Source organism: Cariama cristata, unplaced genomic scaffold (assembly GCF_000690535.1).
Source record: "Cariama cristata isolate BGI_N322 unplaced genomic scaffold, ASM69053v1 scaffold40340, whole genome shotgun sequence".
Classification (NCBI taxonomy): Eukaryota; Metazoa; Chordata; class Aves; order Cariamiformes; family Cariamidae; genus Cariama; species Cariama cristata.
In genome coordinates, this window is record NW_009596006.1 from 295 (window position 1) to 21,164 (window position 20,870).

The 20,870-nt window shown below is 44.1% G+C and overlaps 1 protein-coding gene across 1 annotated transcript; it reads left to right on the forward strand.

Moving 5' to 3' along the window:
* The first annotated feature begins 5,028 nt into the window (after positions 1-5,028).
* Positions 5,029-17,056, forward strand: PSEN2 (presenilin 2). Its single transcript, XM_009704137.1, has 11 exons — positions 5,029-5,228; positions 5,964-6,193; positions 7,182-7,323; positions 8,242-8,309; positions 9,112-9,332; positions 10,169-10,267; positions 12,064-12,141; positions 12,395-12,396; positions 13,781-13,895; positions 14,419-14,537; positions 16,485-17,056. The coding sequence occupies exons 1-11, from the start codon at positions 5,085-5,087 to the stop codon at positions 16,638-16,640; spliced, it is 1,374 nt and encodes a 457-aa protein (XP_009702439.1). The 5' UTR covers positions 5,029-5,084; the 3' UTR covers positions 16,641-17,056.
* Positions 17,057-20,870: the final 3,814 nt, after the last annotated feature.

Here is a 20,870-nt window from a genome sequence, read left to right on the forward strand (position 1 = left end):
GGGCAGCTGGGGAAAACGCCTGCGTTGGTGCAAGGTCTCCTTCTGGCCTCCTGCAAAATCTCTACCTGGCAGGTTGTTTTTTTGTTGTTTTTTCTTTTTTTAAAGTGTTTTGTTGTCTCTCTTTCTCTGTGCCAGCCGCTGTGTGGGTGGCCGGGCTGGCCATGCGCTTGGATGGACAGGGACGCTGACCCCGGCCCGGTGTGTACCCCTGTGCCCGCCAGCGGCTGGTGGTGGGCCCCGAGGGGGAGTGGGGGCACTCGGGGCTCCACATCCCCACAGCTGGCTGCCCCCGGTGCCCCTGGGGCTCGGGTACGGCACAGAACCCCAGCCCCAACACGGGTATCCTTGGGTGTCCCCGGTGTGTCACCTCCAGCACCTGCTGGCTCAGACGCCCCCGGCAGTGTCAGGACCAACGCGAGTAGCTGCTCCTGCGTGTCACGTCTGAGCCAGGCTTTGAGGTTTTGTTGGTGTAAGTAGGTCTGCAGGGCTGTGGTGCCTTTATGCTGTGTTGAGAAGTTGAGCGCTAGTATATTTGGGAAATATAGAAATATATTTCTGGCAAAAGAATCCTTCTGACCCTCTTGGGGAGGGTCCGATTTCAGCTCTGCCAGCAAAATAACCTCTTGGGGCTATGTGTTGTGCCTTTCTTGTGGGACAAAAGGAGTGCTAGCTCAGCTATGTTGGTGTGCCCTGAAATGGAGAAAGAGGGCTACAAATCTCTACAGCGTCCCGTAGGATCTCATGTTTTGCTATTTTTGTGTTCTGGGGCTGAAAGTGAATGGCATTTGCAAGACCACAGAGATAGTGTGTTCTAAGTCTCCTGTCATTTTAGTAGAATGCACCTTCTGGCTTTATTTATTGGCAAGAACCTGGAAATCTTTCCTCCTAATTTTGGCCCCACCACTTAGGATTTCTTAAAAGCTTTTTCCTCTTCTTTGGATTTACCAACAGCAGTGATTCCTACAGCCGAAACTTAGGAGAACATCAGGCTGTCGGTATCAGCCCAAAGCTTTCTCTTGATATAAATATAGCAAAGAAAAGCTCATTGTCTTCATCTAATCGCCATCAAAGAGTACAATACGTATAAGCAGGAATTTTAACTCTCAAGTGGATTATTAAGTATTCTGCCAGCCTATAGCAGCTGTTCTGTGCTGTATATTCTACTGGTATTAACTGTGTTGGATGAAATGCAAAACAAAGGATTTAGGTTTGTTTGCAACACAGTGATGTTGCAGGATGAAATTAAAAGGCAAACTGAGAGTAGAGCCTAATGTTAGTGTGAATTGTCCCAGTTTCATCAAAATCCATAAAGGTGATTTATCGCAGTTGAGGAAGGAGGTCCCTTGCACAAAGGACATCTGGAACGAGAGAAAGGGCGACTCCTGCTTTCCTGCAGGCTTCAGAAGACTGCTATAAAGCAGGAGTCATTGTATTCCCACCTCATGCTCCATTATAAATACTTAGTACCGACCTAGTTTTTGTCCTCGATCACTTTTGCCATACGGTTTTGAGCATTTGGTCATCTTAAACATTGTGTGATTTTTGAATGGCACCTACTGGTTTGAATCCATCCACAGAGGAAAAGAGGAAAACCTTGCCTGATACCCTGCAACCTACTGGGTCAGTTTGATGATGGTCTGGCACACGTTGTTCAAGTTCTTAGTTTACTGTATTTGGTAGACCATGCTCTATAGTTTTCTGTGAATATGGATGCAGCTTACATTTCCCCCCACACCCTGAAAGCTCCTCTTGTTGCCGTGGCCAGAAAGGAAGCCTGTGTCTCAGCTCTCCATGTTTTCCTTTCCTGAATTGTCTTTCCCCTTTTCAGCTCAGCCTAGGAAAACAGCCAGTACGTACCCATGTATTTGGTGTCATGCATGCGAGTAGGAAAGAAGGTTGCTGCGCTTTCCGTTATGGGGTATCCAGTGCCCTTGGGAGGCAGAAATCATCTCCACAAGGCCCTTTCCCTTAGTTTAATCAGTGAAATGATTATCAGAAAGCAGCGTGGCTTTGTAACACCCCTTTCTTGGTTGCCTGGTGCTCTGTGGCTCCCTTTCTGTTTGGCAAGCAAGCCCCCAAGGCAGAGGCTTTCTGTTCTTTCGTTCTGCTCAGCCCAAAAGGTGCTGTTGTGCTGGGTACTTGGGTGCGAGAGTGACCAGGCTGGTCCTTCCTCCTATATAAAGCACTGACTGCTTAAACCAAAGCTCTCTCCGGAAGCCAGCGCAGCCTTGGTGCCAGTTCAAAGTGCAGCTCTGATGAATAAATAGTGGCATTAGACAAACTCTGTGGTGGGGCAGAGGGAGAGGGCCGGCGTTCCTGCCTCCTTAAACCATATGTCAAAGACCCCTGCTTGGCTAAGAGCCATGCTGCTGAAGGTGTTGCAGACCTGAGGTGAGGGTGAGCTGCTTGTCTGGGAGTTATGAGAAGGCTTGCCACCGTAACGCTCGACCCTAACTAGAAGGGGGATGGCCCAGCACTCCCTTTTCCTCATGTGAGTGCTGGCACTGGGGCTGCTTGCGTAGCCAGCCTGGGAGCTGGTCCTGCTGGAACCTGGCTCTGTGAAAGCAAAGGAAAACAAGTGCCTATTGTCTTTTCAAAAGAGTTAGACAGCTGCTGAGCACTTGGTGTTGGCACCAGAGGGACAGGGTGGTGGGACAACCCCTTTGGCAGGACCACATATTTAGGTCAGTTTAAGGCAGCAGCATCTGAGGATTTGTTGAGGGCTGGTCGCCACAGGAGCTCCTGTAAAATCCCGGCTACGTTGGGGTCTGTTTGTGTCAGCCCCCACTGAAACCAAAGCCTCGTAAAGAAGGGACAGTAAAGCTGTGTTCAGGTCTGAGTCTGCTTGCTGACCCGAAGTATTGTTGCATCTTTGCATTTGTCCATTTCCTTGTTGAGGGAGAGTAGCATGAAAATGTCCAGCTTAAAAATGGCTGTATTACAACATGAGATTCTTTTTCCATGTCATTGTGGAGGTTAGTAATTAGCGCTGTGTTTTTGCTATTGGTTTAACTCCTCCAGTGGGCCTAACTAGGGTGTTGAAAGTAGGCTAATTGGCTGTCCCTTCTAAATTCTCTGCAGAATTGCTCTATTCATATAGGAAAAATTGTGGGGCAGTTTCTTAAGTACTGGGAGAAAAAGTTCTTTAATATTTTCATTGGGTTGTTAAAACCTAAATATTGGTGCCAAACTATCAGAGAGTAAATCTTTGTTTATTTCTTCCCTGGTCTCTGACATGGGCAGAAGGTTTTGAAAGTTATTTAAATTCCATGGGTCACAGATCCCGTGGCATGCGTAACTTAGCCTGTTCACGGATCCAGAAGTATGTCATGATTGAATGACTTTGTGTACCTGACTTCTTTAAAGGCCTAAATCCTATAACTGGACCAGAATCTAGGCTCTCAACTGTAAATTGTGAGCCCTCACGTGCTCCATTGTGTGTGTGTGTTAAGCACCCAGAGTGGAGATTTTGGGTTCTGTAAGAAATAAGCACACAAATGCAGGTGTTGGGCAGCTCAGTAAGAACACAGTATTACTGTGAAGCTGACAGGCCTTGCATTTGTTTCCCATAACTGTACCGCTTTTATCACTAAAAAAGGAACAAAATGATATGAAAGAGCTTGAAGAGAAGGCAGGGGAGGAGCAGATGTCTGAAAAATGTTTCACTTGGGCAGATTGAGTTGACATTCTAAAATTTCTTGAAGGTGCCAGATGTGTTGAGGAGGTTGTGAAAGAAAGGGAAATCTCCCACTCCTCCCTCTTTCCTTCGTCCAAAGTGAATTTCAGTTTCTTTAGTGAGAAGCAAGAATATCTCACAGATCTTCAAAGTATCCACTCTGACCTCTCAAGCTGGCTGGTAGACAGCATAGTGTACTGGTTGGACTGCAAAAGCATGATTCAGATTCAAGTGACTGCATCCAAGTCACATGGCTTCTTCAGCTTCCTCTTCTGAGTTGGATATATTTCCTGAGACACATAGGCTTGGGTAAAATAGTTGGGTAAAAAACAGAGGAGAGGTGTTCTTGTAGATATTACAGCTTTATAATGCATTAGAGCTCTGATTTTGCTTATGGACAGGTGGCTGAGAATCAGAAGGCGACTGAGTTATCCTTATTTACTTCAGTTGCTTTGTTAAGCTGACTTAATAAATGCTAAAAGGATTTCCTATCATCTGCCTTTAGACCTTCCTGAAATCCTGGCTTTAAGGCTGTTCTGCAGTATCCAGGGCAGTGTACCTCCTTTCTCTGATGTCTAGAAAGAAGAGCTGTTCCTGTCCTTTCTGCACTGTGCTGCTGCTTTGCTTGCTTTTCTGCACAGCAGTAGGCGGAAAGAGGCCAAACATTTCTAGCCCCCATTTTTTTACTCCCAAGTTTTTGCCCATCCAAGTAGTTTTGCTGTTAATCACAAAGCAACATAGGAGGAAAAAAAAAAAGTGGCTTACCTAAGAGACAGGTCTTTCCCTTCCTATGCAAACCTCCCCTTGTCCGTGGGCAGAGAAGAACTGCTTATAAAATTCATCTGGTTAATAAACAGTCATAACAGGGAAGACAGCATGTAACTCCTGGTTATTGCCTTATGTAAAGCCGAGGCTCCGGGTTACTAAGAAACTTCTACTACCTGCGGATGCTTGCAGGAGTGGTGTGTAAGAGCTGAGCTCTCGGCTTTCCAGCAGGCAGCCAGCATTTGAGGTGAAGCTTGGTTTGGCCCATGCAAAACAAACACTAAGCACTGAGAAACCTCCTTTGTGAAAGTCAAGGTGTACTAACGGGAGAGGGAAAATAGAGGCAGCAACTGTGAAAGCTGTGGCAAAGAAAAAGTGTTAAATTGCTTCGGTGCTGCATTTTGCTGTTCTTTAACTGAACGGATTGTCGTGCCTGGGGTGATGGCAGGCTAAATCAGCTGTTAGACGGAGATGGAGTTACATAGCGTGCTGTAGCCTTCTGCTGAAAGTGTGCCCCTCTTCAGACTTCCAGTTGTTTGTGCTGTGGTGTTCACTGTTCCTCTTTCCTTCTGCTCTGCTTGTTCCCTCAGCCTTGAGTAGTGTTTGGCTGTGCCCCTCCTGAGCGCTCCCTAGGAAAACGACGATGATCACGTTCATGAACAACTCGGACAGCGAGGAGGAGCCCTGCAATGAGAGAACGTCCCTGATGTCTGCAGAGAGCCCTCCGGTACCCTCCTACCAGGATGGCCTGCAAGCCTCAGAAGCAGGGGAAGCGCAGGCACATAGGGTAGGTATGCATCCTTCCCGAGGAGTGAAGAAATGGGGTGTGATGACAGATGTAGTCCTGACACCCCTCAGTCGCTCCCAGCAGACTGGCTTCTGGGATTGGCTTTGGCCAGTGTTGTTTCTCTGGTGTCACTCTCAGCCAGCAGCAGCAGTGCCTGTTCCCGTTTCCTCCACTGTGACTTTTTCCCCCTTTTTATCTCCGTATATACTCCTCCCATTTCCTTCCGTTTGGTAAAGATACTGGCTTTTAATCAGGACCCGAGGCACATATGACTCGTGCAGGATATCCTTTTCAGCCTTCTTGTTTTGCCAGAAACCCTTTGTCTGCTCTGGTCAAATGCAGTGATGTTAGAACAGAATCTAGTCCTGCTGCCAGCAAAGCAGCAGGGTAAAGCAAGCACAGCATTGCTGTGGGGAGAGGAACTGGTCAAGCTTACGCCACCTTAGATGACATTTCTTCTGTCTCAGTTCTGGGCATCTTGCCCTTCATGTGCATGTGCCCATCTGTGTATTTGCACTTGAAGAAGCCCTTAGACATTCATGGTTTTGGTTTAAAAACTCCATTGCAGCCTGTTTGCAATGGAATTTCTAATTGTGTTATTCAGTTGGTACTTTTCTATTAGGAACAAGTTGGTATGCTGTGATGGCCTACAGCAGCCTCATAGGATATGATGGAATAAAGCTTTGAACACAAAGAAAAGAAGCATCTTACATATTTGCTAATATTTCTTTTCAGAAAAGGCAAACAGGTGGCAGCCGTAGCCCTAACAATATTGCTGATGGGGAAATGTCTGACTCGAGTGTTCCAGTGAGAGAAAGCGCCTTGGAAAATGAAGAGGAGGAACTGACTCTGAAATATGGAGCAAAGCATGTAATCATGCTCTTTGTGCCTGTCACCCTTTGTATGATTGTTGTCGTCGCCACCATAAAGTCAGTGCGCTTCTATACGGAGAAAAACGGGCAGCTGTAAGTGGGGTCTTCAAAACAGCCTCTGAGTACATGGGATCCCTAGCTTTACACATAGGTACCACGTACGCACGTCTGTGTACGCAGAGTGCTTCCTTGGCAGGTTGGGAGAACCTTTACACAGCTAAAGGTGGCTGTGTAAACATACAGAGATCTTACTGAAGTATGCTACGTTCATCTGTGTAAGTTTTTCCATAGCTGCAGTATATTGATTTGTTAGCACTGTCATTAGGGTGCCCTAAGCGAAGCCTGTGAGCAGCGTAATAATGAAGTTGCTTCATAGTGCAGCATAAAAGGCCCAGGCTGAGCTCCTAGTCTGTTCACTCGCTAGCTGGCAGCAGTGAGGGAATAGCATGTTCATTTGGATGAGTGTCTCATTTCCTGATGACATTTCTGGTTCCTAAAGACTCATGGTGTGGATACGTAATTCCATCCAGCTCTTGCTGACCGTGCCTGAGAGTGCTCCTGGGGCTCTAACTGCGCTTCACACGTCAGGTGGAGAAACGGGGACTGTGGTCCCTTGAACTGAACCAAAGGAAACAAAATGGGGCGGGGGGGTGCAGGGTGATGAGAACGGATAAAAGAGTCCAAGACTCTCCTACCAAGTGTGGAAAGAAAGGGTCGGCCCCTTTCAGGACAGCACCTGGGATGTATCGTTATAATTATCATAGGGAGGATCCAGAGCATGCAATAAAAATTCGTGGCCTGGAGAGAAGTTATGAAAATAAAGTCATTTATACTCTTAAGTCTTTTTGTTTAGAGCTCTGCCAGCCACAGCTTCTCTGTAGGAATGTGCTTTTGATAGAGACCACTAATCTTCAGTTGATAATTAACTGGATCCCAGCCCCTTCAGAGGCTACATCTCATGTTTGCTGTCCTTGGCAGTCCTACCTCCCTTTCTTTCCCACACACAGAGAGGTCTGGTTTTATCTTGGGGCAGTTAGAAGAGAATAGATATACTTTATATGGCTTTTGCTTTATATTGCAGGATCTACACCCCTTTCAGTGAGGATACCCCATCTGTGGGCCAGCGTCTCTTGAACTCAGTGTTGAACACCATCATAATGATCAGCGTCATCGTTGTAATGACTGTGTTCCTAGTTGTGCTCTATAAATATCGCTGCTACAAGGTAAAGCATTCATGCCAGAGCCTTTTTCCACCCATATGCTGTGAATTTGAGTTCAAGTGGGGCTTGCGTGTCAGTGAGAAATACAGGCACTGCACTGGCTAGTCCACATCTTAGTCACAGCAAGAACCATATTGTACAGAAGCCTTTGTCAGTGGTGGTAGAGCTGTGCCCCAGGATATGCTTTGCTGTTATTTTGTCACTAATGTTAGGCTCTTAAAAATAGGGCTTGCTACTTTGTGTTAGTCAGGTCTGAGTCTCTTCCATCTGATCAAAAAGTTTTGCTGTTTGTACTTAACGCACTAAGTTGTACCATTTGCTGTGAATGCCTTCTCTTAAAAAGTTTCAGCCGAGCTTTGTGGGAACTGGTATTCCTCCTGCCTGTGGAGGCTCTGGTGGAAAGGGACAAGGCTTGGGGGGAAAGGCACATTCAGGTTTTGTGGTGCCCAGGGAGTTGCTATATGTGGTACCAGCCCAGCATTTGAGCACTGGCCATTGCTGCTTTTTAAACTTGGCCCTGAGATGGATTTATGGTACAGCCTTAGGCAAACCCCTCCTCCTCCCCACTAAGCAGAGAGAACGTGCTTGCCTGTCTAAGCTAGGAGCCAGTATGGATACCCATGGAAATGGATAGGAAAGACACTAAACCAAACAAACAACAAACCCCAAACAAAACCCAAAACAAACCAAGAAAAACAATACACCAAGGGATAGAATATAAAATGAAAGAGTTTGGGAGAACTGGGGGCAACTGGCTGTCCCTCCTCCCTCACCGGCAGTGGGGAAGGCGAGATCTTTGGAAACTGGAGGAGGAGTGCAGAAGGAGACTGTTGGACAATAGGAAGCTCTGTCAATAGTGCATGCGGCCCTGCGCGAGGGGTAACAGCCCCTTCAATCCCTGTCTCTTCTTGCCCTTAATAGTTCATCCATGGCTGGCTGATCCTGTCCTCTTTGATGCTGCTCTTCCTCTTTACCTACATATATCTCGGGTAAGTGGGAATGGTGCAGGTAACCTGGCGGTTCAGGGCTCCTTCCCCAACTTGAACAAGGAAAGGCATGGCTCGCCTTCTCCAAATGGAGGTTTAAGTATTGTTAGAATCGGATAGCTTTCTTTTTTAAAAATGGAAAATTAAGTCTTTAATAAGCCATGCCCAATTTTAACGTGCCTACTCTACAAAAATCACTGGGAAGTGATACTGTGAGAATGAAATGAACAGGCTGAACCTTGTGGTACAGAGGCCCTGAATTATACGTTGAGAAGCAAGTGGAAAGGAATTTTACGTGCTGAGTTGGTTCTCTGATTTGTCTTGCCTTTTTCTCTAACTATGTTGTTTCAAGCTCGTTCCCTTAGCTCCCAGCGCAGGTAGAACCAAGCTTTTAACTTGCGGGTGACGCTTGTTAAAACTTTTAATTTTTAACCGTAAGCATCACGCATCTGCTGGGATGACTCTTACGTGACTTCTTTGCTGCAGATGGTCATGTAGCCGCAGGCCTATGTTCGGTTAAGACTTGAAATCCTGCCTGCTCAAACCCTTGGAATCACTGTTGGCCTCAGGACTAAGGCAGTGGGGTGACTGTCTGCACACATGGCATGTCCATCTCCTGCAAGAAGAACAGAGATCTAAGAGCAGTAATTGGCTGCAAGGCAGGTTCCCCTTCTGTGATGAGAGCTGCTTCTGTCCTGCTTCCTCCTGGTGTAGTGGGAGTTTTGTTTGTTTTACTACAGCTAGTAGGATGCTTTGCATGTAGGTTGCTTTTATTGCTTAGCTAAATCTTCTTGTTGTATTCCAGTGAAGTATTGAAGACGTACAACGTAGCCATGGATTACCCCACCCTGTTCTTAGTCATCTGGAATTTTGGAGCTGTTGGAATGATTTGCATCCACTGGAAAGGTCCCTTGCAGCTCCAGCAAGCATATCTCATTATGATCAGTGCTCTAATGGCACTGGTTTTCATTAAATATCTACCTGAGTGGTCAGCATGGGTGATTCTAGGTGCAATCTCCATCTATGGTAAGTCTGGGTTGTGACTCTGAAGGTGTGGCTCATGGAGATCTTACTCTGAGGCAGTCTCAGGACTGTGTATGCCATTCAGAAAACAACCTTATGGTGCTAACAGCTTTAGAAAGAGGCAGATGGGCAATTAAGTGACTCCCTGGCTTGTCTCTTGCTAACTTGTTCATGGAGCTACTGTACGCCTACCATGTCTTTCAAAGTGGAACACCAAGGCAGGGAAATACTGAACCACATCTAATTGCATGGTAGGGGTGGTTGGATTTTTATCGGTAGCAACCTGATAGTCTTGCAGGTTTTGTTTACGGTTATCGAGAGATCATGGATTTTGGTATGAGAACCTGCAGAACAAGAGGTAGCCAGGAGGTAACACTCAGATTGGTGAGGAGCTCTGATGGAGGAGAGAAGGTAGGCAAAAAGGAACTGGACCAAAGGCCTGCCTTCATGTGAAACACAGAGCCAGTGTACGTAGCAATGGGTTTTGGAATGTGAACAAGGTACTCCCAGTCCTCCTCTAGTTAAATTTAACACCTCGATGTAATGCTGTCATTTACTTTCAAAGAAATAACGTGGTATTCTCAAGAGGCTTTTTATAGGATTAGCACAACGAAAACTCTGATTATTACATTAAGGCTTGGGGATGGTATTTTAAGTGAACATCTTCAGGGACTAGAACAGCTAGAGTTATGCAAAGTGGCAGAAACTGCCATTCAGGTAATCATCCAGTTAACATTGATAGATGTAATTTTGAGGGGAGAATAGCTTTTTAAAGATAAAGAATGTAAAATATGCATGATAGTTTGAGATGAGATTGTCTGGCCCTTTTCTCTTTGCAGATCTGATGGCTGTTCTCTGTCCCAAGGGGCCACTAAGAATGCTGGTAGAAACTGCACAGGAGAGAAATGAGCCCATTTTTCCTGCATTAATATATTCCTGTGAGTAAGATTAGAATGTTAATGTTTTTAGCCAGATTAAACTTGCAACTGATTTCTGTGTCAAACCAAAGAGCGCTATTTTAGTTACTTCTTTGCCCTAAGATTAGTGCACATCTGTGTTCTGGCACAGACCATTTGTAAGCAGCCTTGTGTATCAGTTACGATGGTGGCAACTCTGATTAGCCAAAGGGAGCTCGTGTTGGCGTTGTGAAGCCGAGATGTTCAAAAGTAGATTCATCCTTTTGAGAATACAGTGCAGAACATGCCCCTTTGTTCTGCATACAAAAACCTGTGTTAGATGGACAGTAGTGTTTGCAAAGTTCTGTGATTAGATGATGCTAACTCAATACACTTACTCCTTATGCATACGCTTTATGGGCACACTTTAAACATATGATGAGGTTCCATTCCTCCTGTAGCCCCCTCTTGTTCTGTGCACTCTACAGATGGCAGTGCTTAGAATATATTTGCTTTATTGTTCATTGTGTCGCTGCTTGCTTTGTCAAGGGCTCTGTTCAAGTATTGCTCTGCAAACAAAATCAGTCAGCTCTTCCCTGGCTTTCTTGGCCTGTTTAACTATGATGGTATCTGGTGCCCTTCTCCAAAAAGGTAAATATGTGCTTAAGATTAAGATAGTTGGAAGGCAGGCTACTCAATGCTCACGGGACCTGGACTCAAGTGCTTCGTGGATCTCAGTGACTTTTTCATTACATTGCTTGTAAGATGAATGGGTATTTCCCAATGTTGGGTGCTAAGCTGAGGATGCCTACAACCTGATGGATCTTTTTTTCCAAACATTTAATGTTATATAAATGCTTTTATGTGTTCCAAGCAGAGCTTCTTTTGGCTTCAGCTGGCCTCCCTTTTACTGGAGATTCTGTTATGCTGATCTGAGACAATCTAGATGAAGTCTCTCACATGTTTTAGTTAACTAACAAGAGCTTCTCTAAAGGAGAATGCAATTCAACAAATCGTAAATACTGAACAAAAAGTTCTTGTGCAGAACGTCAGTGTCTCCATTGCAAGACCACATTCTGTGGCTCCCTCTAGATGCAAAAACATCACCTTGGCTGAGCTTGTAGTAGAAAAGCAGCCACTGTGTTTGCCTTGGCTTATTTTGTTTAGTTTAGCTTCTATAAAAACAGGAAGACTGATGCATGCTTGAATAAACAGCTGATTTGAGTTCCCTTCCACTGATTTTAGAATGGTTTGTATGCCTTTTTAATTTAGGGATCCATGTCAAGAACAAACCCCCAAACATCCTTCAGTTGTTCTTGGAACCAAAACAGAAATAGCCAATATTTTGACAGGAAAGAACCAAAACAAATAGGCAGAGAGAAAACTAGCACTATGACAACTCCTGCATATCCCTCACTTGTATATTTTACCTTTAGCAGAACGTGAGGAGTAAGCTGTGTTAGTTAAGCTCTGGTTACCTTTTGTACTACCACCATTTCCTGGGCAATTGTTTTCTTTGAAGAGAAGAGCCAGAAACCAGGAAGAAAACAATGAAGATGAGGACCCTACTTCTGGATTTTTGCCGCCTTTAGCCTACAGAGAAGACTATACTGACTTTTAGCTATTTGTGCTTTGGGACTTTCTTAAAAACCGAATGGATGCACTGCCTTACTTTTCTCCCACCTTGCCTTCTAAGTGCCTAGGGAAACCAACTAAGACTGTTTTAAAAGCATTTACAGATGCAAGGGTTTGTATTTTTAGGGACAGCTAAATCCTTATCTCCTCTGAGCTATAGTGACCGATGTTTAACACAGCTGATTACTTTATCTTCCTTCTAGCTGCTATGATGTGGACAGTTGGAATGGCAAAGCCAGACACAGCAGCAAGGGGACCAAGTCAGCAGACGTGGGATGCAGGTTTGCTTGCATGTCACCCTTCTATACAGAGCACTGTCCCATGGAAATAATGTGTATGTTTGAGACTGCAAGTAAATGTAAGCCCCTGAATCCTGATGGATGCCTTTTTTTTTCAGTGGTGTTACATTAGTTGCAGAACTTGGTGATGTTCTGAAACCTGCTGTTAGGACTGGCAGCAAAGATAACCAGACAATGTAGGAAGCTCCAGTATTCAGGCTGCTTTTATTTAAAAAACAAACAAAAACCCAAACAGAAGTGTTGTTCAACACACATCTTCCGATGTACGGAAGTCAGAGCTGAAAGTGGGCTAGTGGGGGCTTATATTTTTACTACCTGAGGATGGTACATTACAACACAGGCTCATAACACAATGCTGATGAGCTGGTGAATTTGTGTGTGTTGCAGCGTGTTGTGTTCAGGCCACTGCTGTGGAGCAGACATGCTCTTGCCTAGCTGTAAGTGCAGTATGGCATACCCTGCCAAAGAAAATTAACGTCTTTACGTTTACCCTTGGGTAAAGGCTTATGGTTGGGCAGTTACCCAAGAGTAGCTTATGCGTTCCAAGTTTACATTCTAGCTGCTCCTGTGGTAAGTTGTGTGCCTTTGCTTTATCTTCTTGAAATGCAAGTTAAACTGCAGTTTTAAGGTGACTGAACGAAATCTGACTTGCGGCGTTGGGAGGATTTCCATCTGGTCCTGTTGCACTTCAGGGATGACAGTACCTTTTCATGTTAAAGCAATAAATGTACGCCAAGGTTTGGTAACTGAACATACTGCTTATTTCAGGACAAAGCAGCTGACTTACTAACAAACCACAGGGACACAATCCTGCTTTGAAATGGCGCACAGAGCAGGCGCAAACTACCTGCTGAGGTGTACAGAATGCCTCTGTGGAAGCTCTGGGTCCCAGATCACAGCCTGCTTGCATCTGCAGCAGCAGCATCCTGTCAGACTGATGTGGACTAGCAAGTTTGTATGAGTGCTTCTGAAAAATAGGAACTGTCAGATGGAGTAATATATCACAGACTGGCTGCTTCCAAAAGCACTACCAAGGGTTCTGTTAGATGTGTTTAATGGCAGGGGTGGGAAATTAAGTCTATGAACAATGAAATGTGTCTGCTTTCTACACGTGAACACCCAGCTCCAGTGTCAATGTGATTCAGGGCAGAACATTTCTCATAAATGGAAGTCCTCTAAGTCATCCATTTTTGTCATATGACTGGTTAGGGAGTACCTCAGCACCTGCACCCCAAAGATATAACAATGTGGGAATGCATATTAACTTTACTTGATTTTACTTGTCATTCTAGTCTATGCAGAGCAATGCTTAGTTCTGCGTATGTACTCACATGTTAAAGCCATAGAACTCCTGGGTAGCTGCCAAAGAAGCTGTGAACATGTACCCTTCCAACTGTTTCAAATAACAACACACGTGTTTTCCTCAAAGCCACTAAATGTCTCTGCTTGAACTGGTCCTGATGACCACACCTCCAAGAAACAAAGGGCTTTTACCCCTTCCAGAGAAGCTTTACAGAAGTGTGGATTTCATGCATTAAAACAAGTTATAAATGTAGCTTCCTCTGGTGTTTCTTTTTTTTTTTTGTCTGCTCTTGGTCTAATTTTGTGGAACCAAGCTGAGGATGGGCGAGAGAACCACAGGAGCCCTTCACACGCAGACTCTCAGATGTCAGAGACGAGGAGTCCTGTTCCAACCCGCCCCATCACTTCTTTAGAGGAGCTCGAGGAGGAGGAAAGTAAGGGCAGCTTTATACGTTGTTTTCAGTGTAGTCAGAGCCTAATGTTTTTACTCATTGTGGTTAACACTCTGTTACCCTGTTTGGTCTAATCACAGTTAATTTGAAGGGATGTGACTTGTTGAGCACAAAGATCTTGAATCTGACTGTGTATTACTTCTTGCTGCTGCAGAATCTGTTCTGGGGTTGTGGTTCCAGTGACATCTCTCAGCTATGCAGACAATTTAAACAGTTCCTTCTTCCCCTTGCTTCCCACCCCTCTCCATCCTCATGCTTCCTCAGCTGGTACATCTGTAAAGCAGGCCAGGGAAGCACCTCAGAGAATGAGGCTGAACCAAAACAACTGCAGGAGAGGGGGCTGGAAGTCTCGGCCTCCTCAGTCATGTGTGGGATGCTAAGGGTCCAGGTTGGTAGCCAGGATTAGGAACTTTCATGGGCTCCCCAGGGGACAAGAATTTGTTCAGGAGGAAGCAAAACAGGAGGAGCACAATTAACACTTACTTTATTTTTCCACTTCTCTCAGGGGGTGTGAAGCTGGGCCTTGGAGACTTCATATTTTACAGTGTGCTTGTTGGGAAAGCAGCTGCCACAGCTAGTGGAGACTGGAATACTACGCTGGCCTGCTTCGTAGCCATTCTCATAGTAAGTGAGCAAGCTTTTAAAAACTCTGTTACGCCCTGTTTAGCCCAGCAGTGTTGCCAGAAGTACCAGCAGCTGAGCACTGCTAAACCACTGCAGGTAACATGCTGGGTATTTAGGAGAAACCACCCGGTGCTCTGTCTGTAAAGACAGGCTTTAAACAGCCACTGAAGCTGAATGGTACGGACTTGTCAGAGCAGAGCCAAGTGTGGAGCTGGTGGGGGTGAAACAGCCCCAGAGAAAACAGTTACAGCTGAACTGCTGGTAGGTTTGCTTCAGTGCTAAAAGATTGGGGATGTCTGTCAGCCACAGGAGTCAGTATTGTGAACTCCACATTGATTAGCAAGTGTAGTTGAAAAGGTTAACTCCCTCATGCTAAGGAGAACTGCTAGATAAGGGGATGAAGACTTATCTTGTTCTGCTGTTTCAGCTGGAAAAACAGGAAGGAAGGAGACTTAAAAATCCATGGAAACTATCAGTAAAAGCAGATGACGATCATACTGTAACTGCTAAAGGACTCAGTCCTGCCAGGTTTAATGACCACATGTAGGTAGAAAATAATTACTAGGAACTTGCTGTTTACGTGAGCATCCTCATGGAAACTAACCAGAAGGGCAACAGCAGGGTTTTTAGAAGGTAAAAGAAAATTAATTATTGGGTCCTTCTTGGGCCTCCGTTTCCTGACTTAGATCCCAAGGATAGTGAAAGACAGTGACTTTCACTTGTGAAGATCGTGGATCAAAAAGCATGAGAACTGGAAATGAGCTAACTTAAATAAAGTGTGTTGAGTGTAGTTTTCCTACCTCACAGGTCAGAGAAACCTATAGGATCACCTAGCTTCATGTCCTGGGGTCCAGCACAGGGTCCCTATGCTGAGGGAAATGTTCTCTCTTGTCTGTCTGTGTGGCCAAATGCCCCATTCTGTTTCTTTTATGATGCTGTTAAAATTTGTTCTGTCTCCTTTTGCAGTTTCATAATCTTGCTGCTGTGTGGCTTTCTGGTTCCCAAAAATGCCCCTGCAGTATCCCAGCAGGGAGAATGTCTTTAAATATAGATGAGAACTAAGGAGCAGGTGTAGGCCAGATGCACTGAGTGTGTAAGAACAGAGCTACAGGCTCAGTTGGAATGTAATCAAACTTTCAGTCTAGAAACATTGATTTTATTTTTTTTTTGAAAAAAAAGAAAAAAGTCCTGTCTACTGATCTTTAGCTAATGGACAGTTTTTGGAGTCTAGTGTCTCTGAAGTTTTGTCATCATGGAGGAATTAAAAAGGGCTCAGATGAGAGAAGGAATCCATACCTAAATGCACTTAGCCATACTGTCTACCCAAAAAGGTACAGAAGCTTTCACACATGCTCCAAAAACCAGATCTTGGCCTGCTATCGAGATAAAACCAGAATGCATCTATCATAGTAAGCAATTCAGTCAAAAGAACAGCAGTGAATATTTTGTTTCGTGGGGTTTTTTTTTGTTTGTTGGTTTTTTTCTTTTTTTTTACCCCACAAGACCTTGAAAACTGGGAAGGTGGTAGAAGTACATGCTGCTCTGTTTTAGAGTCTGCCACTGAAACTCCTTATCTGTGCAGTTCACCAGGACTAAAGTGCTCTTATCTGCTGGATCAGTACTTCATACATAATGGCACAGAACAAAATGTAAAATAATCTGTAAATAAATGAACCTCTCGGGGTCAGCTGTATGTCAGCATTAGCTGTTTATACCACTTCCTCAGCAGAGAGCTGTGCTCCAGATTGCTGGAGAAAATACTTGGCCAACTTGTGTGAAAGGTGAAGCTGTGGACAAATGTACCTCCTGCACTGCTAGCCTGGGCAGGCTTCAGTTGCTGTACAGTGCATATCGCCTATGGTTTGTATAGTAGGTTGTTGATGACAGATATATTTTTGGGCTTCTGACTAAATCTCCTTGTGTTTTTTATTCTCTTCTCTCTGGCAGGGTTTATGCTTAACTCTTTTATTACTGGCTGTTTTTAAGAAAGCACTGCCTGCTCTTCCCATCTCCATCACCTTTGGCTTGGTCTTTTACTTCTCGACAGACAACCTTGTGCGACCATTCATGGACACCCTGGCCTCCCACCAGCTGTATATTTAGAAGAAGTGGGAGTTAGAGGATTCTTTTTAAAGCTTTGCTGTCAAGTGTGGTACACTGTTTGGAATAAGTCATAAAGTTTTACACTTAGTGCCATATATTTGTAAGGAAAACACTTAACTCTGTGACATGATGTGTACTAAAAACTAAAAGTTACATGTTGAACTGAGATTTTTCACAGGACTCTTGGACTCCAGTGAAAAACCTGGCTCGCTGCTGATGTCGGAGCATTACTTTTATGTTACCTGGTGTGCACACTGGCTGTCATGAGCACAGAAACCTGTATGTAGCGTGGGACACTGGAGAGGTGAAGAGCGTGCTCTGTGGTTCCAGAAGCTAAGGTGTTTTAGCCCTGGAATTGCAGTCAAGTTTAACTGTACTCTAGAATTTCTAACGCTTCACACTGCTGGAGTGCTGTGCAAACATGCAGTGTGAGTAAATCATACTTGTAATTAGAAAAGCATAGCAGTCAGCATGCACAGAACGGAGCACTGTGTTACACCTGGTTGTGAGCATTAGAGAAGTGAGGCTGAACTTCATAAGCTGGCCTCTGTGCACACAACTTCTGTTGAAATTGCCCCAAATGCCTGTTTATTCTGATCTTAGTTAGACATAGCGAGCCATGATGGATCTAGACAGGGTGTCAGTGGTAGGATGTTTAAACATCAGGCTTCTGGGTCTGAGAGCATCCACCACCGCAGCTAACAGCTGACGAAGGCAGGGCTGCCTGTTCCAGTGCATCAGATCCTCCACATGGGAAAAGAGATACTTTTTCCCATCTCCTCCTAGTATTTTATCTTTTTGGAAATCTTTTTCTGGGTTCATACTACAATCCTCAGATTACCATAAGATGGAAATTATTGCAGAACTCCAGTAAATCAGACCTGTAACTTCTTGTGTGTATTTCTGGTCTCATTTCTGTGTGTTGTTGTAACTACTCCGAAGGAGGATTTACCTTCCCTTTAGGAAAAGGTCCTCTTCCATTGATTGAGACTTGGTGTACCTAGTTTTTGGTACTGTTTAAAGATTATTTTTTTATTACAAGTTTTAAAATAGCTATTTACTGTCAAAGAGACTCTTTTGGAAATACTCTGTCATAATTTGTATCAAAATACGGGAGTGCAAACTTTAACCTGCTGTTACATTACTCTACATAAGGAATCATTAATGCTAGGAATATTTAGACCCTCTCAAGTGATTTCACTTAAAAAAAAAATAAAAATCACAGTGCTTGTTGCCAGTAAAAAAACAGGTCTGACTGAACCTTACTGTTTTCTCCAACTACAAGAGTCAGTTTTTTAGAAATAGCCAACTTCTGTGATTTTTTTTTTCTTTTCTTTTTGTGTGTCTATTATGCAAACAAGCTCTGTTTTCTTTGACAGCTGATCAATGTCAGTGTTTCAAATGTAACATTATGCAAGGTTTTGTGAATAATGCAGTGTCATTGAGAGATGCAGAATTTCATCTCTGAAAATACTTTTTAAGATAAGGCTTTAAACTCTATGCATTTTTAAGGTAGTGCTTTTTCCAATAGACTTGTTGAAGCTAATCTACTTCGATATTTAACAAGGACATCACACAGGTGGTTCAAACAAGTTTTTAAAAAGCGTGTAAGGGTTTTTACAAGTTGCATGTGTCTCAGTTTGGACAAGTAATTCTTGCTCTTTGTTTAGTTTTCTGTCCTCACTTCTTACATTTGCAATGTTTGGACTTAACAGCTGCAGAGTTAATTATTACTAAAAGGTATTTCTTTTGGAAACATAAATCACTAGAGCTCTGTCTGCTGATTTTTAAGGTTTATGTGAGAGTTGATTTTTGGTTTTGTTTGTTTGTTGTTTTGTTTTAAACTAAAACAGTTATGGGGCCAAATCAGACTACAATCACTTGCAAACATGATTTTACTTTTTGCATTGCATGGTGTAGAGAGGATGTGAAGTATTTATATGTATTAGAAGAAAAATCCTGCTTGGCTTAACAGGGTTGTAGCATAATTGTTTGAAACTATTTATTTCTATGAAAGCAGAGTGGATATTTGAAGGAAACTGGGGGTAACCTTCTAATATTGAAGGATCACTACTGCAGCTGGTGATTTTCTGCAGATTTGTGCTTGCCGAAGGTTGGCCTTCCACTGAGCAATTCTGCGTAACTTAGAAAAACTGTAATTTAAAAGGTAACGGAGCAACAGATTCTGTCAGTGCAACAAAATGTATTGTCCTGGTGAGTGATAGGAGTATATCATGTATACACTGGAGTGGTTTTAATTGTGTAAAAGTTCATATGTATTTACTACAAATATATATATTCACTGTGTGTGTTTATGTGTGTACAGGCACACATATGCACAAATTTTAAAACTATATTGAGTGATTTCTCATCTCATTGGACATTTTCACCTGCATATAAAGTGAAGTTTTGTTTGTGATGTTAACATCGTGCAGCATGGCCTAAGATGCGAAAATGGAGAGGGCAAGATTGACTCTACTCCCTAGTTGGCTACTACGTGAGATACTGAGTTGGTGACCTGGCAACTTGAATAAGCAAAGCCTTTGTGTGCTGTGTTCATTCACTGATTTCAACTTGCTGCATGCTCTGCTGTCTCTTTCACCCTGAAGAAATCCTAATACTCCCACTGATGCGCATCCCTGAAAAAGCACAGCTGTCAGGTAGGCTGGGGTGACACCAGTCTTGATGCAGGTGTCACTCAACAGCCTGAAGTCCTATAGGAGGTGCCATGTGTTGCTGTTTTCCTACACAATCCCTGTCACACCCACTCCTCCTCTCCAGTCTAAAATGAGTGTTTCATTGCATCTAGTCTCAAATGTGGCTTGGGCATACACCAATCTCTAACATGTAAGACTGAAGCCAAGTCCATGAACAAAAATGTAGTGGTAAGCCTGCCTAATGCAAACCCAAGTTTTTCATTGGTAGGAGATCTGTGGCCTCCTTGAGGTGTTTAGTGCCTTTGTCAGAAGCATGTACAATTCAACCAGTTTGGCGTTGTCACCTTGTGACCACGTGGTTGCTGCTTGTACTTATTGCTGTGTTTCGTCTTGTCACTTTGTTGTTGCTTTTGGCTTTGATTGTTTCGGGGTTGTTTTGTTGAAAGTGTCTACTGTGCATCAAAGACTGGAGATGCATTTTGCCCACAGAGAGTGCACAAGAAGCAGCACAGTCATAAAGATAAGTACAAGAAATGGGACAGTCCTTGCAGAACCATGCAGTGCTTCCACAGCAGCTCTCATCGGATACTCAAGGTCTCATCCATAAAACTTAACTTCAGGCTCTTAAGGGAAGTCCCTCAGAAAGGAGTCAGTCTGTACTAGAAACGCCATCTTTCTTGTTGACAGAGAGAAAAGAACACGTTTGCACTATGAGGTGTCTCAGCAAGAGCTTTATAAACACTGCTGAAGCTGGGCCAACGAGGGTTAGTAGATACAGCAAGGTCATAGCACACGCCTACCACAGTCAGGAAAAGGAGCAGTGGTCTGCTCTCCCATACCTTCTCTGCACCGGTTGCCAGCGAAGTCTTCTCCATGGGGCAATCGGGCAAAGTTAGATGGACCATCTCTCTTTGAGTAAATGGCACTTGCTGATGTGACTGTGGTGAAGAATAGCTCAAGGCCCACTGTCCTTGCAAAACAAAGTATTTGGAGATCTCCCTGCTGCTCCCAAACCAGTAAATTTCTCCGCTTTGTTCTTGCCTTCCTAGGTATAATCACACAGTGTGTTTGCCTTCCTCTTCCTTGTAACAATTGTGTTTTGGTTTAAACTGAATATATAGTTATTTTTCTTTATTGTTTCCTTCGGTCCCTGGTCTCCCTGTTTCTGCACTAGAGATGCTCCTTGGCAGCCACGGGAGGGCAGTAAGTCTATATGGAGAAGTACCAACCGTTTTAAAGTACTCCGCTGTGTGCCCTTTGTTTTTCAGTGAGGCTGAAGGCCCTGGAGTCTCCCTCTTGGCAGGGAGAAAGCAGGCACCCCACACCCCAGGACAGCTGCAGTTTTGGCACAGCATGGGAGAGGCTTTGAGTGAGAGTGAGCTCACACTGTACCAGAATCCATTTAAAAACAGCAGGTTTCAATGTGATGCTATGTTCAGCACTGCAGCTCTGGGTAAGGTGCTGCTGTTACATTGCACACTCCATTTTATTTGGGTCCTCCCTATTTTTTCTTTTTTTTAAGCATTCAGCCCTAGTTTCAGTCCTACAAACCCTGAGCATAAGTCAGGAGCTC